The 15619-nt window shown below is 43.1% G+C and overlaps 1 protein-coding gene across 1 annotated transcript in view; it reads left to right on the top strand.

Annotated features, from left to right (window-relative positions):
* DENND6A (DENN domain containing 6A) overlaps positions 1–15087 on the top strand; it is a 39032-nt gene extending 23945 nt beyond the window's left edge. The window contains exons 15-20 of the mRNA XM_073644618.1: positions 2349–2438; positions 3082–3135; positions 3221–3330; positions 5417–5519; positions 6259–6333; positions 8865–15087. Of these exons, the coding sequence (XP_073500719.1) occupies positions 2349–2438; positions 3082–3135; positions 3221–3330; positions 5417–5519; positions 6259–6333; positions 8865–8996 (564 nt within the window). The 3' untranslated portion in view covers positions 8997–15087. The remainder of the gene's footprint in view (positions 1–2348; positions 2439–3081; positions 3136–3220; positions 3331–5416; positions 5520–6258; positions 6334–8864) is intronic.
* The last annotated feature ends 532 nt before the right edge of the window (positions 15088–15619 follow it).

Genomic DNA, 15619 nt, shown 5'->3' with positions numbered 1-15619 from the left:
ACGAAGCAGAAGAGCGCTGTCACATCCCATAGACACGGAGACGGACCCCGGTGATCACTGACTGTCATGGTGCTTCCAGGCGTGTTTATATGTTATTTCAAGACAGAGGATGCAGTCTGCCCCCCCCGTCATGTAGGATAGAAATGTGTGACAGCTGGGCAGGACACAAAGCATATTTCTTATTAACCTTTAAAGAGGGTTTCCACCTAAAATAAAGTCTCAAGGAGGCAGCCTGCATTGTACGTGTGGTGCAGCAGGAGGAGGACCGCTTTACTCTTACTTTAGGTGACTTGTTTGTCAGAAAAAGGGGCTTTTTTCCTTCCGCCTGGAGGAGCTGATTGGAGCCACAGAACCCACATGCACCCTGTCGCCCCATTCCGTGTCAGGGGTGCTGATGATTATGTACGACAGTGTGCTCGTCTGTCATAGAAGCATAGAAGGGTAGAGTTGGAAGGGACCTCAAGGGTCATCTGGTCCAACCCCTCCTCAATCCTGGTCCATTGAAACATGGAAGGGTAGAATTGGAAGGGACCTCAAGGGTCATCTGGTCCAACCCCCTGCTCGTCACTCACATAGACAGTAGATGGAGCGACAAGGCGCATATGCCGCTTCTGTCAACTCCTGACTGCGCGAGACCTAAGTCCCTTATTTTATTTTTTGTTCTGTGGGAATCCCAGCAGCGAAAACCACGTCACTCCAATATTTAACACCCGACCATTGCAATATCTCTTTAATACCGTGAGAACATTGTAAAGTATTTTTCTCTTTCGCTGTCAACATTGACGTTGCAACACAAGGAAAAGCCGTGGCATTATGGAAATCACAGGGTGAGTAGACATCTGTAAATGATGGAAACAAAATTTTCAAAAACCTCTTGAATTTTTCAGTATGGAGTATGAGCACCCCATGCAGAAATCCCCGCTCTTACAGCCAGTGAGGTTATTGGTGGTTGTTTAAGGAATCTTCTACCTCATGGAATGCACTTGGGCAAATCATCAAGATCCGCTGCTGGCAGCTCCCGTTGTAATTGTCGACCAATGATGTCCCAGATGTGCTTAATGGAAGACTAGTCTGGAGACTCTGCAGGTCATGGGAGCATGTTTAGACTATGTGCGATGCTTAAGGTAGCATGGGCAATATGCGGCCTGGCGTCATGTTAAGATATTACTTCTGGGACACTTTGGAGAAATGGCCGTACAACTGGTTCCACCACCAAATTAATGTAACGATGAGCTATTAGTGTACCTGGAAAGAAGACTTGAGGGGTCCGGCTATTGTACATTATGTCACCCTACACTGTAATTCCGGGAGTAGGACCGGAGTGACGATCCCTCGTGGAGGTCTTTTTACTACATTGCCCACGTGGTCTTGTCAGAGTCAAAGAATAATGCGTAGTCATTCATTCTGTAGCTTAAGGTGTCCGTGTGTAGACATCCCTTCAGATGGCGTTTGCATGAAATTGGGCAACGAGCCTGAGTCCCACTGACCTCCACCACCGTTCTCAAAGGCTCTCATGGTGCAGAGCTAGACGGCAATGGAGGCCTCTCCTCTTCGGCGATGGGTCCTGCTTTTGGCTTGGATGCAATGATGGTTGGAGATTGATCTGGAGACCACTTGGGCAAGTGTCCCAGAAGCCGTTTTTCAGTACGATAACACCAGGCCGCTTGTTGTTTGTACTACTATGAGCAACTTGCATAGCCTAAACGTGCTACCATGGCCTGCAGCATCTCCGGACTTGTCTCCCATTGATTACATCATTGGTCAGCAATTACAAAAGTAGCTGCCAGCAGCGGATCTTGATGATTTGTTCAAGTGCATTCAGCGCAGCAGACCATTAATAACCGCACTGGCTGTAAGTGTGGGGATTTCTGCCTGATGCTGAATATATTTAAAATGTTATGTTAATGATATGCAAATGATGAAAAATTTGAAACACAATTTACATGTCTCTCCATCCTGTGACTTCCATAACTCCACGACTTTTCCTTTTTGGTGTTGCAATTTCACTGTTGAGACAATAAGTGTAAGATTGAAATTTTCATATCTGGAATAACTTGGCACAAATTGCAACAAAATCCCCTAAAGTGCCTTCCATTATGCAGAATGTCCCCACAGATCTCCGCAGTGGCAGAAGATGACCTCTAGCTACTTATCCATCTGTACCCGAATCTTTTTAGGATCTAATTGTATTTGGTTTTCTGTGGTCATACACTTCCAGTTAGCTGATCAGATAATAAGACCATTTTAGCTGCAGTTAACGAGCTGATCCTATTATTGTTATGTATTACATTATGTAACGCGTATCACATGGATGCTGACCGCCTTCTTCTTTTGACTCTTTGTTTTAGGGAATTCAGCAGAAGCGCCCATCGGAGGCGCAGAACGCGATTCTCCGACGTCATTTCTTAGAGCTGACACAAAGCTTCATCATTCCTCTGGTAAGTGGCTATAATTCCTGACGTCTGTCTTCTCTTCTTGGGGTAAGTCCAAAAATTATCCGTATACTTTCATATTAAAGGGGTTCTCCAATTGAAAACAATTCATCACCTATCCAAGGGATAACTTATCGATTGGTAGGGGTTCGACCGCTGAGGCCAACACCGATCAGCAGAACGGGAAACTTTTCTCCTGTTAAAAAAAATCGGCAGTGTGCATATTCCACCGCTTTATTCTTTCTCTTTTGGGGCTGCTGACATTTTTTTCCCGCAGCCGTAGAGAATGAATGGAGGTTTAGTTGGCGATCCGACCTGCCGCTTTTGTTTTGAAGTGGGTGTGAGCGAGATGCACTCTCTTCTATGCCTTTTGAACTCCAAATTAATGAGATTTGTTTTATGAGCGTTCAGGAAATCAATACAGCACAACCTTGTATGGTGTACCCAGGACTTCTGGTTTATTGGCACATGTAGGCTCTGTAGTGTCACAGACAAAGGAAAAGTTCCCTCTGAACTATGAGTCAAAAAGGATTTTGTTTCACAGTGGGGATAAAAGTTCCACGTTGTCTATCAGTGAGGGTCTCCGCAGTCAGACCACTCCAACCAATACTTGTTTTCAAACCCCATAACCTTACTTATCTGTATGTAGGAGCGATACGTTGCCAGCCTGATGCCTCTGCTGAAGAGCATCTCTCCGTGGAAGGTCAGTAGACATAGACTTTTGTAAATTATAAAGTTTGTTGTATTTGGTTGGATTTTTATATAGCCTCCATGTACTCTTCATGCAGAGTCCTCCGCAGCTGAAACCCTTCAGTCAGGAGGAGTTCATGAAGACGTTAGAGAAGACGGGACCTCAACTCACCTCTAGGTTAAAAGGAGACTGGATAGGCCTGTACCGGTCAGTATTGTTCTTGGCTTTTATAATGGCATATTAATTCACAGCTATTCTTTATTAGGCATTTAAATCATCATGATGTAGAGACCGTTGGGGAGAGCAGAGTATACAGATTCACATCGGGCAAATATGCACCAAAATCGGCGTGATTTGTGGCAGATTTGCCGCATTGGATTTTCTACAGAAAGTTTTCGTAGCACTATCTATCCTGTCATTGTTATACTGACAATCTGCCTAATAGATTGTTTTGCACAATTTTTTTTGTCTTCTATGGCATTGTTGAGGCCTCCAATTGCCTTCGCAACAATTTGCTCCTCACGATCATGCTGCAGGGAGCTGATACTGTGACAGAGGGAGCAGTCTTCTTCTGTCACACTCTTTATATGCAGAGGTTGCTATTGAAATGTAAAGAGTTAATGCTGCAAGCACTGACAGTGCTTAGTTCCTTCTTCTTTTTCCCCGGCTAACAAAGATATAGACCACTGAACCCGGTGAATAATCTGTGCCTTTTGACTTCTGATGGAAAATGGCACATCCACTAGGATGTGAGAAGTCAGTGAGGCGACGGGATGTGGTGAAATGGGTTTTCACAAAATCGGAACCTATTGTTTATCTCTGTGATGGGGGATGTCATAGTAAATATTAAATATTTCTCTCTCCCTACCCAAACCCCTCCCTTATCTACCATCTGTCAGAGTAGAAGAGCTGGCAATCTAAGGAGCTGTCTCCATGCAAATCGCAGCACACACAGCTGTATTGAGTAGACACCTGGCTAAAGAGGAAAAGGCTCGTTTAAGCTTCAAACAAATTTTATCACACTCCGTACAATAGCAGGGACATCCTCATTTGCAAACTCCCTTTGCTCACCACCAGACGTGTAGGAACCGACATGAAATATGGAATATCGGAAGTTCTATACTTCCGATAATAATGGGACACACATTTTTAGCGGCAGGGTCAGCTAAGGAATGATACACATATTTTTCCGGATCTGTGAGCCCTTCCGGGGAGCTATGGCGCAAAGGTACAAAAATAACAGACAGCAGCCATGTCATATCTGGTCTCTACAGAAAGGTAAATTTGTAATTAAAAATATGGTGTCACTTGCGAACTTCTGCAATCAACCAGTGAGAAGTTATCGCAGAAGTTAGTTATTTTAATAAAACCATGAAGGGCGGGGACCAACCCACGTGAGGTCATCACAGTGTGGGCAAGTGTCCCCTTCGGCATAAAAGATCCAACTGAAGATTGATCCATAATCATGCCGGGAGGTATATATTCTATAAGCAACGGGTCCCGTTCGATAACGGTCAAATCAAGTGGAGCACCTCCCCTCCAGCTAAACTGAATTGTCTTTGCGATCTGTCTAGTAAGTCTTTTATTAATCCCTTTTATTTTGTGTAACTGTATATTCTGTATTGTATTGTCCTCCTTTGTAAAATCTTTGAATATTTTTCATAAACACTGCCTCTCTTTTGGATTAAATATAAAATTTAATAGTTCTGTTTCTTGTGCTCTGTAATGGTTTCCTCCCCCGAAGCCATATACGCTACCAGAAAGCAGGCGTCCGATCAGGCCTGTATTATATTTTAAAACTGATCGGTGGTGGCAGCGAATAATCTTGGGCTATCGTGAAGTTGGCAATGATCGTAGGGGGGCATATACACATATTCCATGTGTTGGAATCCAGGGGTGTGTACGCCATATGCTCACTGCTTGCTTGCCGATGGCTACGTAGTGAGTAATCGGGATTGTGCGTGTGCCGAATCCCTGACGATCCGGATAGTGACAGCAGCGGTGGGATATTGTATGATTATCCCTACTCCCCAACCCCCTCTCTCCCCCGTGTCTGTTCTGACAAATTGGTGGCAGCGGTGTGATATTTCGTGATTTAAACCCCCCCCCCCCCCATGTCGTTCCTGACAGGATAACTTGCTGATCGCTTTGACCCCCCCCCCCTCCCCACTGTTCCTGAGAATGGATAGCACAGAGCTGCGCACGTACATGGGTCTTGTACTGAACCCCTTTTATAAGTGTATGTAAGAAAAGAGCCCAATTCTTATTCCATTTTTTTTTTTTTTCAATGAAGGCATTTCTTGAAGTCTCCAAACTTTGACGGCTGGTTCAGAGCTCGCAGAAAAGAAATGACGCAGAAGCTGGAGGCTCTTCAGCTGGAGGCACTTTGTAACGAGGTAACTGGATTGAACGGCGGTCTTCCTAGTGTGGATGCGCTTTTGTGTAATGGTAAAAACACGTCCAATATTAACAGGTCAGGTATGGACCGTGATATCCAAACCGGCCCCCTGTGTTCTGACCTGAACTTACCGTTCTCGGGATCACGTATGAGGCTGTTGCTTTTGGGTCAAGTGACCTGCAGCCGGTCCGGACATCTCGGTCTGGGACTGTTGGATATGTGATACCGTAAAAAGGTGTATAAGAAAGAGATATACAACTTATTGTTACATTGTAATTAAGGTGTCCTGATCACAAGATATTAGCATTGGTTCTAGCTTGGGTTTGACCCATATAAACTTTTCCTGTGTGTGAAGGGGGCTGCCTGGCTGTTCATGTCAACTAAGGGGGCTCTCTTAGCTGTTAGCCTGACCCCATTATATGTCATGCATGACAGATAAGAGAGTTGGGTATTGTTCATTTCCATAGCTAAGCCAGCCCCCTTATCTTTCAAACGCATGATAAATAAGGGTAAGGGGTCTGGTTACCATACATTTCCATAACTGAGCCAGCCCCCTTTGTCTTTCACACATAACAACTTAGGGGGCTGGTTTAGCTATGAAAATGAAAACTGAGCCGGCCCCCTTCACACACACAATATTGATCACATTACAACACTGTGTCAAACACAAATCCAAAGTGGATATCCGTTATTGATGGGGTTGACCGAGTTGTCATTTCTTTGTATCTTTATTCTAGGATTTGCTCATCTGGGTTCAGGATCACACTGAGGTGGAGTCTGTGGATTTGGTGTTAAAACTTAAAAATAAATTGGTGAGTACTGATTTCTTCTTTTAATGGGCTTTAATGATTTTAGTTGCACAATGTGTTATTTATTTGCATCAGATAATGACAAACTCTTTAAAGGGGTTGTCCACTACTAGACATTCCCTTCTTAATGGACCTGGAGAGATGAAAGAAAAAGATGACATTCTCCTCCCGGACCTACCACGTTCCTCTTCTCTCAGCACAGTGTCCACCTACTGGTCTGCTGGCGTCAATATCTGGGGCGTCACATGAGCCCTGCAGACAATCAGCCAGTAGAGGACAACCCCTTTAACCAGTGACGTAACTAGAGTCTGATGGGCCCCAGTGGAAAATTTCAAGCGTTCTAGATCCTATAAAGAAATGTATTCGCCCCCATATAAGGCTGTGTTCACACGATGCGTATTTCATGCGTTTCCGCGGCGTTTTTGCAGTTGCGTAAACGCCGCGGAAACGCATGAAAAACGCATGGTAGAAGGGAAGCAATGTTCCCCAATGGAAATCCGCATGTGCTGTGCCCATGATGCGGATTTTTCCGCAGCGTTAACGCTGCGGTCAAAAATCCGCAGCATGTCAATTAATTTTGCGGAAACGCGGCGATTTCGCCGCCATTGACTTGCATTAGAACGCGCCAATACCGCAAGACTGCATCTGTACTTGCGTAATTGGTGCGTTCTAATGTGCGGATGGTACCCGGGTGTGGAGGAGAGGAGAGTCTCATCCACACCCAGGTACCATTAAAAAAGCTGTAGAAGAATAAAATAAAAAATAAATGTATTCTTACCTTCTGTCGGCCCGCACAGCGCTCCCGCTTGGTTCCCGGCACTTGCAGTGAGTTGTAGGACCTGCGGTGACGTCAGAGTCATGTGACGGGTCACGTGACGCTGACGTCGGCAGGTCTTTCAATTCAAAGTTGCCGGCGAGGGAGAACAGATTGAGCAGGACACCGGGGGCCATCGGAGGTAAGTATATACACTCTCTCGGTTCACACTGTATAAATCCATGCTGTTTGCATGGATTTATATAGTGTGACCTAGTTATCAAGCACTTTCCAAGTGATGCTATCGCCTGGAAAGCGCTTGTCAATCTGCATGCGGAAACGCATGTGAATCTGCATGTGGATCCGCATGTATTCTGCAGGAAAAACGCATGCACAATCTGCATGCGTTTTTTCTGCCAGGGAGATGCAGAAATTTTCTGCTTCATTTCTGCATCGTGTGCACATACCCTAACTTTGTCCCCCATCCTGGGCCCCTTCCTGGTATAATGTCCCCAAATCCTGGGTCCCTTTTGGGTGCCATGTCCCCAAATCCTGGGCTCCTTCCGGGTGCAATGTCCACTCATCCTGGGCCCTTTCCTGCTATAATGTCCCCCCCCCATTCCGGGCCCCTTCCAGGTACAATGTCGCGCCCCCCCCATCGTGGGCCCCTTCCAGGTATGATGTCGACACCCGCCCCCCACTACATCGTGGGTCCCTTCCAGGTACAATGTCCCCCCATCCTGGGCTCCTTCAAGGTGCAATGTCCCCTCATCATGGACCCCTTCCGGGTAGAATGTTCCCTCATCGTGAGCCCCTTCCAGGTACATTGTCCCCCACCATGGGCCTCCGTCGTGGTCCCCTTCTAGTGATAGTGTTTCCCTATAAGATCAGCCTCCAAAATCTAATCTTGTGACGTATGTGTTACTTAATAATTGTATTCCCCATCATCTAACAATTCTGGGGTACCTTTCTTTATAACCTTGTGTTGTGCCGTTCCTCTGTTGTTCCTAATAAAAATGTGTGAATTAATTGACATCTGGGCGTTTCCATTGCCCTTGTTATGTGGGTGTGTCACTACACATTCTGACATTGGCAGCACTGATTGGACAGTGTCGGGTGGGCAGGGACACACCCCCATTTGCTAACATTCTGGGGAATTTCCTGTAGAAATAGAGGAACGGCACAATATATATAAGAGAAGATGCTCCAGAATTGCTCCTTAAAGGATTACTCTCATCTTCATAAATGCATATTGTCGGATTGTACTTGTAAAAGAAGCACTTTTGAAATTTACTGCATATTAAAATTTGCACTGGTTCTTCAGATATTAACACTTTTTTTTTTTTAACAGTTCGTTGCCTAGGAGACCGACCACCACTGTGATCTAGCTTATAAGCACTGCATTGTATTTGGCCGGGATTATGAGGTATCAAAGATCCTGGCCAACTTTAAAAACAGTGCTTACAAGCTAGAAAAGAGCTGGTAAACACGGCGCAGGTTCTACTGTCTAACAGCGGTGGTCGGTCTCCAAGGCAACGAACTGTAAACAAAAGAAAAGTGTTAATATCTCAAGAATGGATGAATATTTTAATAAAGAGTAAATTGCAAAATTGCTTGTCTTTACGATCACTATCTGACAATGTCCATCTATGACGATGGGAATAATCCATTTTATGAAGAATACGGGCATTTATTAAAAAGGACCAAGGGGTCTTTTGTAATTTTGGGAAACCGCCTACATATTGATGACTTCCCTGCTAATCGGTGTTGCTGTTTACAGGCTTTGGCACAAAAAGAGGCGCTACCTGTAAGTGCAGACACCATACCAAGGCTGCAGGGACAGGTGGACACCATCATTCAGGAACTGCCCGAAGACTTGCAAGGAATCTTACTGAAGACCTCCAGCTCGTGAAACGCGTGGGGCCAAGGCAATAAGACACTGACCATAGTATGAGCGCAGCACCGTGCCGCCGCGATCGTGCACCCTTCTGACTGTCGGTGACTCGACCTTAGGTCAGTGCTTTTTGGGTCCTCCAGGTGTGAGGCTGGAGTCCTCCTTACTACTGTACCCAGAGCAGAATCCATATCTGGTATATTTTTATAATATTGTGCTATGGGCGCAGTAAGATACGGACACAGATAAGCGGAAAGCAAATCCGTGACGGACGTTGGGACATTAACGGAATCCGGAATCATGACGACATATTGTATCCTTCACCTTCTAAGAGGAAGAACAAGAGATTTGTTACCCGTTTTATGCACTTAATCATCATGAGCAGTGAGGATCGGGTATTGGGATGGGGCAGGGAAAACCTGTTTCCCTCTAAATACCGCCATCTACTATCCACTGGTTATGGGATTGGGGAGAGGGTTGGAGCTGTTCACACTGGTAACATGGATGAATCCGTTGCAGCGATTAGAAACCAGTGGGTGCCGAACCTGCTGGTGATTGCAGCTGAGAGAGAGGAAAAAGTAAGGTCGTTTTTCTCTCTATCCACTGGTTATATTCAATATCATGGAGGGTCGGACTATAGAAACCCCACCGTTCCTGAGAATAGGGGTCACAAAGCCCCCTGTGTGAGTGGAACCCCATATGGGACATATGGAATGGCAGCGATGGTTGAAAATGCTGGTCATTGCTACATTCATTTAGGGGTCTCAGTGGTCAGACCCCCAACCATCATATCCACTATCCTGGAGGGTAGATGCATGTATTTAGAGGGGAAAACCCCCTTAAGCCAAAATCTGATACTTACGCCATAGGTAGTGCCTTGGACTCATAGACAACCCATCAGCCTGCCTGACGTGTCCCGTCTTAGTAATCGCTTACATTCACCATGTAATGAAAATTCCTGGTCATTTCCATAGTGGTTTTTTTGGGGTTTTTTTTCATACATTTTCAGGAGGAATAACAGAGGAACAGCACAATACCATAATAAAATCATGGACCAGAATTTTTACTAAAATAGTTGACAGATCTTCCTTTTAAAATGTACCGTTCATTTTTATTTTTATTTTTTGTTTAATATATTATGCCTTCTAACACCTGCTGCTGCTGATTTCATGGGGTCCGGTTAATAAGACCTCCACCGATCATTCAAAAATAAAAATAAAACGCTCTGCGGGCTGAAACTGTTAGCGCCAGCATGCAGTGTGTGCACAGAGCCATGTGCGGGTTTTTACTTGTAATAACTGTTGACTTTTTTGCACCAAATTGTTAAAAACTATGCATATAGTTCATGAGTCATGAGTTTGCGCAAAACCATGAAAATGCTCTTTGCTCTTTTTTTTTTTTTTTTTTTTTTTTTTTGGGTCCAAAATTTCATTTGTGACGGTTTTTAACTCAAAGTGTAATGTTTCGCTAAAATATCACACAGAAATTCCAGTTGTCCATAAAATCACATTTTGCATAAAAATTAACTCAAAAAAGCACAAATGAAAAATGGGCAAAAAACAGCTAAAAGTATGAAAAAAAAAAAATGAATCCAGCCCTATGTGTCCGTGCACCACTGCATGCCGAAATTGAGCTCTTTGGCATTGTGAGCAGCGCCCCCTAGAGCTGTTTTTGACCGATCAGGACCCGTACCCCCACCAATTGGCAGCTTAATATTCGGTATACAAGGCAGTTGCATCGGATAATCAGCCATGTAGAAATGTTTTTTTTTTTCCAAAACCCGGACTGTTACACGTTGAAACCATTTTCTCTTTGTAATTATCAATTTATGTCAATTATCTTAAATATTTAACAATTCCGTTAGGATTTGGTTGAGAATTCTCATCAGATGACTTAATTTTTGGTGTTTTATATGTACGTTTTACCCTAGTCAGACCACTGCCCATAAAGATTTGCTGCAATAAATAATTTTTAATTTGTTGCTTTGGACACTTGTGATACAGAGAGGTAAAACCTTCTTTTAGAAGCTGCTTTTAACTGCTGCTCAGCAAAGATCTTCATAGTATGTGTATGGGAATTCCCCTGTCTGAGTCTTTCTTTTTTCCAACCTCTGTACTCAGACAAGTTATTCCCGTGCTCGGATTGTTGGAATATACTACATCGATCTTTTTTGAGCAACAGTTGAAAGCATCTTCTAAAGGAGCATGAATTGACTATTGAAACAGCACTGCAGCATAGGGTTTGGTAAAGAAGGAAGCAAAATAAGGTAAAATTCATAGTTTTGCAATGCTTGGAGGATAACTGAAGACAGTTTAGTTACTCTTTTAGCTTTACGCTTGACTGTACAGGGGACAGTGGGGCCCAAATTCAACAGGCATTACAATATTTTTAGCATTGAAGCTCTTAATCGGAAAGGTATACACAGCCATTTCTCCTAATATATACCCAGTTTCCTAATTTCTAATAAGGGAAATACCATTGCTTTACCCCACAGGCGAAATAAACGTTACCACCATAGAAGTTACAACTTCTTTTAAATTTGGGAACTAATTTATGGCTGTTTTCAGACAGGAGTAATGCGGGGTTTTATTACGGTCGCAGTACCCGGACCTCCCGCAATTCTACTGAACCATAGAATTCAAAGTTGAACAGATTTATAAAATGGCCATAAAGGGTTAAAAATGGGATGACCATAGACTTAAACCAAAGCATTCTTGCAATATCGCCAATTAAATAATTTGGGGATCTGCTTCTTAAAGGCTATGGACATGGAAAAAATAATCAGCTCTGATCAGTGGGTACCTTTTGGTTAATAAAATCGTTCTAAGTTTGTCTGCAATTTCCTTTCTTTCCTTCATTTCCAGACCCTCTGATAATCAGTTTGCAGCTTTTCATTGGAATAGGAGTGTTCCTCCCAGTAATATAGGCTGGATGTGAGCTCTGTGTGTAGCCAGGTTGCTGCTGTCTTCACTGCTTTATATATAAGAACAGCTTCTATCCTGCACTGACTTTCTCTTCATGTGCTTTCCTTTTTTTCTGCAACCTGTTTTCTCTTCTCTCCCTGAGACTGTAAATGATTCCCCCCCCCCCCCTCTCTCTCCGGCTGCTATCTCTAACACTGAGAAAAGAGAGAGTGGATCAAAGATGGCATTTTTTTTTTTGCTTACAGCAGCAAAATGGTAGACCACTTTCTAAATAGTCTTCCTAAAAAATGTTCTAACTTTGTCTAACAATTTAGGGTAGCAAATGAGCAAAAAACAAAATTCTGTGTGAAGCTGTACATAACCTTCTAATAGAAGTGGTCCAGTAGTCACGTCAATAGTCCATGGCGATCCCCCTGTTACCTACGGCGCCTCTTCTGATCAGTCTGGCACAATGTCCTTATGTTGTGGAGGAACGTACCATGACGTTGGGCCGGGGATTCTTAGATAGTAGGAGAATCACAGGGTTCTGATCTGGAGGCCACTGGACCAGGGTCTTACAATTTATTTGCTGATCTCTAGCCTAATCTGTCAGCAGGTGTTTGCTATGTAATTTTAGTGCAGCATAATGTAGGGGCTGGGACCCTGATTCCAGCGATTTATCACTTACTGGGCTGTGTTTTTCTCTTTCAATAAAATCAGTGTTTTATCAGCAGGAGATTATCACTACAGAACTAGGTGTCCCCTGCCTCCTGGTCCAGCCACGCCCCCAGCACTGATTGGTCGCCGTGTACACTGAGTATTGACGGAAAACAGCCAATCAGTGATGTGGGCGGGGTTATACAGAGCTCTGCTAAATCTGCAGCAGAGAAAAGTGTGATTGTATCACAACTGCTGCAGGTAGGAAACTAAGTGATACATGGCTGGAATCAGGGTCTCTGTCCCTACATAATGCTGCTCTCAGATTACATGACAAAATAACTGCTGACTGATTCCATTTCAGCTCCAACTGCCAATGTCTCTGAACATTGACTATCCGTTGAGTGTATAGCCGGGTTCACCCCACAATGCCAGGACTGACTGCGCCGCGGGTCTCCTGATCTGACTCAAATGTACAATTTTGTATAGCCTTATGAGACTGTAAATTTGGGTTAGGAAACCAGTGGTCGGTCCGGGTATTGCAGTCTGTAAACACGGCGGTCTGAAGTACCCTTTTAATTCCAGATAATCCGTATCCACCCAAATTACACACAGATCAAAAGTTTTATTCAAAGTTTTCTTTGAACTTTAGGATTCTTTTTATGTCCGTTACTAATAAAACTTCTTTTCGATGGATCTTTTTTTTTTTTTTTTTTTTTTCATTTTGCACTTTTTTGCAGATCCACAAAAGGGACAGAATAATATTTATAATGTTATGAACAAATCTAGAACAGTTCTGCCAGTTGACGTGTAGTACCATCTCATGACCTGTAGGTGTCAGTGTTATTTTTCCTTTGTATCCAGGACTTTACAGAATCATGAAATGTATCGGAATTTGTCACTTATTTCATCAGTAAGAATTTATTTTGCGTCCCCCCCAGATTTGCAGTTTGATCTCCATTGTGGCTTTTTTATGTGGAATCCGCCTGCAGTAAGTAACCTATTGCTTACTTCCATTGCAGACTTTTTTTTTTTTTTTTTTTTTTACAGTGGCTCCCAAAACTATCTATGGATTATTATTATTTTTTTTTTTTTAATATTTTTTGTCTTCTATGGAAACCCCATTCACATGCATGGGATCTCAATTGTTATTTGATTTATCACTGACTTTTGGGTGCATTAAAAAAAATACAACTCAAATCTGACCCATTGGAACAATGGGGTATGTTCACATACGGCTTTTTTATGCAGTTTTTCGGCATGGAATGATGTGTTTGTGTTTCTGTCTGAACACGCCCTAATACAGCCCAGCCACAGCCGTATAGGGGTTGTTTGAGAACACATCAAACCAGATAGTCAAATTACTGATACAGGGTTTTTCTTTTAAAAATAATCCATCAGCAGGTTTTTCTATGCAATATTTGAGAGCAGCATGATGTAGGGGCAGAGACTTTGATTCCAGCGATGTATCACTTATTAGGCTGTGTGTTGCTGTTTCAATAAAATCAGGATTTTATCAGCAGATTATCACTACAGGACTAGGTGCCTCCTAGTCTAACCCCGCCTCCAGCACTGATTGGCAGCTTTCTGTGTACATTGGGGTGTGGGCGGGGTTATATCGTGCGCAGCATTCAGAGCACTGCTAAATCTGCTGCAGAGAAAACAGTGATTTGTATCAAAATAACAGCAAGCAGCTACGCAAGTGATACATCGCTGGAATCAGGGCTTCAGCCCCTGCATCATGCTCAATAGCAAAAACCTGCTGACAGATTCCCTTTCAATGTGTTTTAAAAAAAAAAAAAAAAAAAAAACATTTGATATATCTCTGAAGTTTTCATTGCTGGGAATCTGGATGCTCTGACCCCTCCCCCACTGATCGCTAAAAGAAAGGGGCAGAAGTGATCGGCCAGTGCTGATCTCCTCGGAGACTGATGACTGGCTCAGTAGAAAGTCCATGAGTCTGGACGTCTTCAATCAGTGCTCAGCGGACTACTCTTTCGGCGATCAGTCGGTGTCTCTGAATCCCACCAATTGAAACTTAAAAATTTACAATGTGTCAAAACTTTTTTTTAAAGTGACAGTAACTCTGATAAAGTAGCTGGTAAACTTTTCTCCTGCGACTTATTTCCAGTTATTCCTTCTGACCGATCTTCATGGCTCTCGGTGATGCCTTAGCACAGTTATGAGTTGTTACGTTTTCTAAATACTTTTGTATTTTATACTCGGACGATTTGTATGCAATCTGCTGCTTTCAGCAAAAGTTTCCTAACAAATGGCATATTTTATTGAACGTGTCACTAAAACTGAATGTCCTCATTACTAGTGCATTATTATTATGTGTGTATATTATTTAGTGGGGGCCTCCGTTGGTCGTCTGGGTATAATTTGTTGCAAAGCTATTTTTTTTTTTTTTTAACAAAGAGGTTGTCTGTCTGCTAAACACTGTATGGTAATAGATGAGCATGTTACGTGCACTGACGCTATCCTGGCCACTGCATTAAAGAAGGTGTATTTTTCTAAAACTAAATAAAGACATCCCTTTATATTTATCGCTGTGTTGAGTTGTGATCTTTATTCTACCATTTATAGGTGTTTTCAGTGCACTTTTAGCTCCTCGCACCCCTGATGGAGCATAGTTTGCGAAACAAAATCATGCAAAAATAAAAACTGGCTAGAGTTTTAGCCACGGGCAACTAGTCCCTGCATGTGACTTTCCTCAAAGTCCTCCACTGTCAATAAGTGATCAGTTTCCCTGCGCTGCTGCCATCACATTACACAGTGCTGAATCAAATCAATGGACTGTCTGTGTTTCGCAGAATAGGATGGGTCCTCTAGAGCCGCTACTTGCAGCCATGATCTGATCTGGTTCGCAGACTTAGGCATCATATCTCCGCTATTAATTCAGAATTTCATAGTAGTAGAGTATATAAAATGGGATTTATTACACCAGACATATTTTCTTTTTTTATTTTAAAGAATGTAACAAATTGTCGTGTTGTATTTTTTGGGGGGTTATATGCAATAATGCTGTCTGTCACCCCCTATAGCCAACCTTCTTATAATGGCAAGGGTTTCCTCACA

Source organism: Phyllobates terribilis, unplaced genomic scaffold (genome assembly GCF_046119375.1).
Source record: "Phyllobates terribilis strain yellow unplaced genomic scaffold, ASM4611937v1 Scaffold_8__6_contigs__length_399053987, whole genome shotgun sequence".
NCBI classification, from domain to species: Eukaryota; Metazoa; Chordata; class Amphibia; order Anura; family Dendrobatidae; genus Phyllobates; species Phyllobates terribilis.
The sequence above is the reverse complement of the archived record's forward strand: the minus strand, read 5'-3'. Positions and strand labels throughout refer to the sequence as shown.